The sequence below is a fragment of the Helianthus annuus genome, chromosome 10, assembly GCF_002127325.2.
Source record: "Helianthus annuus cultivar XRQ/B chromosome 10, HanXRQr2.0-SUNRISE, whole genome shotgun sequence".
In the NCBI taxonomy this organism is placed as follows: Eukaryota; Viridiplantae; Streptophyta; class Magnoliopsida; order Asterales; family Asteraceae; genus Helianthus; species Helianthus annuus.
The window spans coordinates 13,736,889-13,743,234 of record NC_035442.2 but is presented as its reverse complement, the minus strand read 5'-3'; the positions used below and the strand labels follow the sequence as shown (position 1 = coordinate 13,743,234).

Below are 6,346 nucleotides of genomic sequence, written 5' to 3'. Positions count from 1 at the left end.
GTCTGATATCCTCACTTGGATCTTTCAGAATTTTAAATCATTCTTGTGTTTCTAATTTTTATAGCATTAAATAATTGTAATATATTTTAATGACACAGCCGATGACACGTATGTTAGTAAATGATTAAAAGACTCGTTACAAAAAATATTATATTATATTATATATTATTAAATATATAATATATAATTAGGGGAAGTTTCAAATGAAAAACACTAGTTAACGCGAAAACTCGAAAACTAACTAAAAAAGGCAAAAAACATACCAAATTTTTTTTCTTGCACCAATTTTCGCCACTTTTAGTATTAATTTTTTTTGTAGTGCACATGTGTAATGTGTAGTACACATACACATGTGTAATGCAATTTTTTTTAATTTTTTTTCATATAAAAAAACCTCCGATTTTTTATAAAAAAATTGAAAATTTTTTTTTGGTGTGTTTTTTTAGGCTTTTTTTAGTTAGTTTTCGAATTTTCACAATAAAAATGAGTTTCATTTGAACCATCCCCTATATAATTATATATATATATAACTATAAAGGACATGGTGAGAAATAATATCAGAAACTTAAGCAGCTGCCTAGCATTTCCTCCGTTAGTTCTGTCAAATTACGATTTCGTCCCGTTCAATGTAATCGTTTTGTTTTCTTTTTCCCAGCCAAATTATAATTTTCTGTTCAGTTCAAACTTACAGTTTTTTCATCGGTTTTGCCATCAGTGTAAAATCAAAGTCATACCATCGTTTTAGTTTTTTTTTGACAAAACTATTGTAGTGCTTTTGTTTTAATTGGTTCACTCGCTCATTTGCATTAAAAAATTACAATCATATCCATAGTTTAAATTATTATGTTTCCATCGTTTTAGTTTTCCAAACGTACGTACGATAGTGTTTTGTTTTAGTTGATTGTGTCGATGTAATTTTTATCAAAACCGTATTACGAGTAGTATATACAAGCAACTAAAACAGTTGGTTTTTTTTTAATCATAGTTTGTAGCTATGAACATGGCGATTACCTTCTTCCCCGCGTCCCGTTGTTTCTCTCTCTAAATCTTTTCTCTCTCTCTCTCTCTCCTCTTTCCCCTCAGATCAGCAAAGCATCAATCACACTGCACACAATTTTCCTTCTCATAAACCCTAGTTTCCACTCTCTGTACTGCAAATGATTACAATTTCTGGTCCTATTATTCCCGTTTCATGAAGCAATTCCGTCGACGCACGAGGATTTTCATCCTCTCTCTGCTCTTTCTCTCTGTTTTCGCCCCAATTCTCCTGCTATACGGTACGCTTTTACTCTTATTGTTTGATCGGTTTTACAAGTGCAATTTGTGTGATGCATCTGTGTTTTCTGATGCAGAATCCAATGGATTGGTTGATGATTTATCAAGTTTGGTATGATCTAACCGCCTATTTATGTTTTCGTTAAGCTATTCTGATTATTGCTGTTAATCAAACTGTATGTGTGTGTGTATTTTAAAATCTGATTCTATGAAGTTTTTTTTTTTTTTTTTTTTTTTTTTTTTTAATGAAAAGTGATAATTGAATCGATGTAAGTTTGTAAGGGATGATATCGAAGAATGATTGAACCACAGTTGTTTTAAACACTTTTGTTGATTTTGTTATGATTGGTGTTACTGTTTATCATGGAGAAGAATAATTTATAATATTTTATTATTAATTTATTTTGCAGAAAGGTAGGAGAGATCTGCTGAAGCTGAATCTGATAAAGCAGGTTTTTTTTTTTTTTTTTTTTTTTTTTTTTTTTTTTGTTGTAATGTTGGTTTCTACTTTGGTTTGATTGAAATATTTATATTTATGTGAATGAAATGTGTTTGTTATTGTTATTACTAGGAGGAAGGTGTTGGGTTAAGAGAACCTATTTTGAAGGTTTACAAAGATGTAAAGGTTGATGTTGCTGTCGGTTCCAGAGTCGCGGATTCGGGTATTAAGTCTGATGATGTTGGAAGCGGTGGAAATAGTGATTTGACGAAAGGAAATGGTTGGTCTCTTGAGTGTCATCGAATGGAACTTGATTGGTCGATTGGATGATTACTGTACGTTTCTTGATTATTGATGATTATTTGCTGAATGATTTCAGGAGATCTTGATGCAAAAGGAATTAATGGACAGAGCCATGAAGAGAAAAGACTGGTAACTTCTAATGGTTTGATTTATACTTTTTTTTTTTTTTGTGTAAGAATACAAGGTATCTATTATCTAACAATAGTTAGTTATAAATGTGTTAATTATTAATATTTTTGCCTATGTAAAGTGTGAAGAGTTTATGATTTTTCTTTGTTTTGATGACGTGGCAGGGAGAAGTTAGTCGTGCAACACTAGGGCATGATCAGGATGTACAACCACAAGCACGGAGGGTACTAATGGATACGAAGGTTAAAGAGATGAAAGATCAGCTGATAAGGGCCAAAGCTTACTTGAGTTTTGCAGTGCCAGCTGGCAACACTCGTTTAATAAAGGAATTACGGTTACGGATTAAAGAATTAGAACGAGCCATGGGAGATGCCACCAAAGACCCCGATTTGTCTAGGAGGTTACCAATCGTTTTCTATCTTTAACCATCATTATGGATTTTTCATACGAAGCCATTGTTTAAATATATATTTTATTAACACGAGTTCATTATCGATCTTACTTCTGAGACCGTTGATATCTTCAGGGCGTTTCAGAGGATGCGGTCCATGGAACATTCGTTACAAAAATCCGCGCGGATTTATCCCGATTGCTCTAGCATGGTGAAGAAGCTTCGTGCGATGGCTAACAACGCTGAAGAACTGGTTCGGGTACAAAAGGAGCAAGAGTCTTTTCTTGTACAGCTGGCAGGAAGAACGACTCCAAAGGGGCTTCATTGTCTTTCAATGAGGCTAACAGCTGAATATTTTGCTTTAAATCCTGAAGAGAGAAAGCTTCCTAGGTATCCAGAAGTGCACGATTTAAATCGTTATCATTTTGTCGTGTTTTCTGATAATGTTTTGGCATGTTCTGTTGTGGTGGACTCGACTGTTTCCTCTGCAAAGGTATGCTGACCTGGCTTTATATGATCATTTCTTACATATGTCTGTTCATTATTTATCATAGATAGCTAAATAATCTTAAGGTATAGTTTCAGAGATGAGTACTTGTGGGTTGGTTAACGGGTCAAAACAGATTCAGGATGAAATGAACCACTTTTATTATGGGTTGAAGCTAGCTGGCCCGGTTGGTCTGGATACTCTTGTTTATTATTATTTTTTTTTATAAATAATTAGATATAACTTTCCACTAATTGTGATTGCGATAACAATATTTATTAAAATAAAGAAAACACAAACAATAGCCCTTGAGAGTTGAGGGTATCGTGAACTACTTTTTTAGTTTCATTTTCTTAAAAAAAACCAATATTTAGATATGATATCTAAAAACTAAAATTTAGATATGGTTACATGCTATTCAGGTAAACCGTAAAATATATAGGATTGAAACATCAAAGTAAACTTGAGTAAAAATTCAAGGAAAAAGAAACAAAAATGTTGGTGGTTTAATGTAACCTGGTCGACGCTATTTGTCATTCCTTAGAAATTACTTGTTGTGACCCGAACCTGTCACCTAAACCAGCCATTTCCACCTATATATGATACTTATGATTTAGAATGAGTGGTAAATATATATATTTATTTTTTAAATTCTTTTGAAAGAGCGAGTGGTTAGTTAATAGAAGTTGTTTTACAGGAGCAAGGGAAAATTGTGTTTCATGTGGTGACAGATTCACTCAACTTTGCAGCATTCTCAATGTGGTTCATATTACATCCTCCTAAAAAAGCTTCGGTCCAGATTCATAACATCGACAATTTCGATTGGTTCACTAAATACGACCCACCAAACACCGATGGCCATGATTCACAGGACCCACGATATTCATCTACTTTAAACCACCTAAGATTTTATTTACCAGATATTTTCCCGACGTTAAATAAGATCGTACTTCTAGATCATGATGTTGTCGTACGAAAAGATTTAACACACCTTTGGAGAGTAAATATGATGGGAAAAGTCAACGGGGCTGTCAAGAGTTTTCAAGGAAATGATCCTGCGTTTCGCAGAATGAATTTGTTACTCAACTTATCTGATCCAATGGTGGGAAAAAGATTTAGCAACGAGGCGTGCACGTGGGTGTTTGGTGTTAATGTGTTTGATATGCAAAAGTGGAGGAAATGGAATTTGACCAGTGTTTATAACAAATACCTGCAACTGGTATGTATTATTTGTTTTTGAGTAAAATGCCATTTTCGTCCCTGAGTTTTGGCCAGTTTTGCGACTTTCGTCCAAAGGTTTGTTTTTCCGCATCTGTATCCAAAAGGTTTGAAATCTTGCCGTTTCCATCTAGCTCGTTAACTCCATCCATTTTTCTCCGTTAATTAAGGGGTGATTCTGTCTTTTTTGTTAACTTAAAGGCAATTCGCTCTTTTTCACTTTATGTAAAAAGACCAAATTCCCCTGAAAAGGACTGAATTCCCCTTTAAGTTGACGAAAAAGATGGAAATACCCTGAATTAACAGAGAAAAATGGATGGAGTTAACGAGCTGGATGAAAACGGCAAGATTTCAAACCTTTTGGATCTAGACGCGGAAAAAAAACTTTTGGACGAAAGTCGCAAAACTAGCCAAACCTGATGGACGAAAATGGCATTTTACTCTTTGTTTTTCTTTTTTTTTTTAGTTGAGCCATTATTTGTTGGACCCCTTGATAAAAGTTGATCCAAATTGACCCATTTATAAATAAATTGGCCGAAATTACTAACTCTAGCTATGATCCTTTTCTCAATATGATTAGTGGTCACTTGAAAGAACAACTTAGAAACACAAATTTCATTATTTACCATAAATATTGCAGGGGAAAAAGAAGCCAATGTGGAAAGCTGGTACCTTACCCTTAGGTTGGATGACGTTTTACAATCAGACCATTGGTTTGGACCGAAAATGGCAAATTCATGGGTTGGGATATTATTCCGGTATTAAACAAGAAGATATCGAGCGGGCAGCAGTCATACACTATGATGGAGTTATGAAACCATGGTTAGATATCGGTATTGAGAAATACAAAACGTACTGGAGAAAACATGTCGATTTTAATCACCCGTATTTGCAGCAGTGCAATATTGCCTGATATCTCTCAACCAAATTCTTATTAAACACAACAGGAACAAGAGTTTTTTTTTTCCTTTTCTTTTTTTCACTTTCCAAAATCATTTTTTTTCGACTTCCATATCCATACTTTTACACACTAACACCCGTTTAGCCATAGTTTTCTTTTTCTTTTTTTTTTGTTTATATTACTTGGTTTAGTACCAACTTCACTTATATGGAACTATAAGTTCTTAATATATTGATTCTTTTAGCAGTTGATTTGGTTATTTGGTCCTATGCATAACTAATATGTGTTGTTGTATGAGGTGTTTCTTGATGTGATGTGACGTGATGCTGATTTACACAACTCAAAAGTCGAAATAATTAGTTTTGCAATATTTATTTAGTAATAACCTGTATAAAATATATTTTTTGTAGGGTAATTATAAAATTATCTTACTCTTGGCTTTAATTAAATGGTTATATGATTTACCATTGTTCACGTCTGGTTGAGCTAACAAATTTTTGGGCCGGACCGCTAACCTCAGTTTTGGAAAACGGCAAGCCGAATCGAACCGGCTAGGTCGTTCGAAAAAGTCATCTTTACTGGTTTCGTGGTTTAACGATATGGTTTTCGTGGTTTCAATTGATTTTTTTTCCCGAAATTATTAGTTTGTACAAAAAATGTGGTTCATGAAAACAATACAAACATGTAATTACATATTCCAAAAAATGAATAGTAAGGCTATGGGGTATAAGGGTCGTGGGTTGGGTCATGCTTTGCCACGTGGGACATGGATCTATCGCTATACCGCCCCCTTGTTGAACCACCGTGCTTCGTCTGGTTTAATCCACGAAAACCTCGAGCCCCATTTGATGTTTTGGAATAAATTAAAAAATAAACAAATGATGGTGGTTTGGGTCATGACTACACCATATAGGGTGGCAGATGAGAGTGGGGTGATATGGCGTTGACGTGAAGAATGGTGGTAGTCATTTGGGTCATGGCCATACCCCATAGCTTAATGCCAAGAGACAAGTTTGATATACGCAAATGGTTCTAAGTTTCAAATTCAACCGAACTAGTAAAGTGTTAAACCGTCAAAACCAAAACGTAAACGGAATGATATGATTTGAACCGGCCAAATGACCCACTTGGTTTTTCCAACTGTTTATGAAGACACTAATATAACTTTATGAGTTAAACATTATTATTTCTTTTGTTTTATTT

The 6,346-nt window shown here is 34.1% G+C and overlaps 1 protein-coding gene across 1 annotated transcript; it reads left to right on the top strand.

The window, feature by feature from the left end:
• The first annotated feature begins 997 nt into the window (after positions 1 to 997).
• Positions 998 to 5,394, top strand: LOC110884042 (probable galacturonosyltransferase 6). Its single transcript, XM_022131715.2, has 9 exons — positions 998 to 1,277; positions 1,353 to 1,387; positions 1,686 to 1,727; positions 1,847 to 1,994; positions 2,094 to 2,146; positions 2,311 to 2,546; positions 2,673 to 3,030; positions 3,722 to 4,243; positions 4,883 to 5,394. Exons 1-9 carry the CDS (start codon positions 1,193 to 1,195, stop codon positions 5,153 to 5,155), a joined length of 1,752 nt encoding a protein of 583 aa, XP_021987407.1. The 5' UTR covers positions 998 to 1,192; the 3' UTR covers positions 5,156 to 5,394.
• The last annotated feature ends 952 nt before the right edge of the window (positions 5,395 to 6,346 follow it).

What these genes read in the sequence shown, in the direction of transcription:
- LOC110884042 (XM_022131715.2), top strand. Translation starts at nt 1,193, where the DNA reads ATGAAGCAATTCCGTCGACGCACGAGGATTTTCATCCTCTCTCTGCTC. An exon ending in TGATTTGACGAAAGGAAATG is followed by an intron (nt 1,995 to 2,093) that starts GTTGGTCTCTTG and finishes GAATGATTTCAG; the next exon opens with GAGATCTTGATGCAAAAGGA. An exon ending in GACCCCGATTTGTCTAGGAG is followed by an intron (nt 2,547 to 2,672) that starts GTTACCAATCGT and finishes TGATATCTTCAG; the next exon opens with GGCGTTTCAGAGGATGCGGT.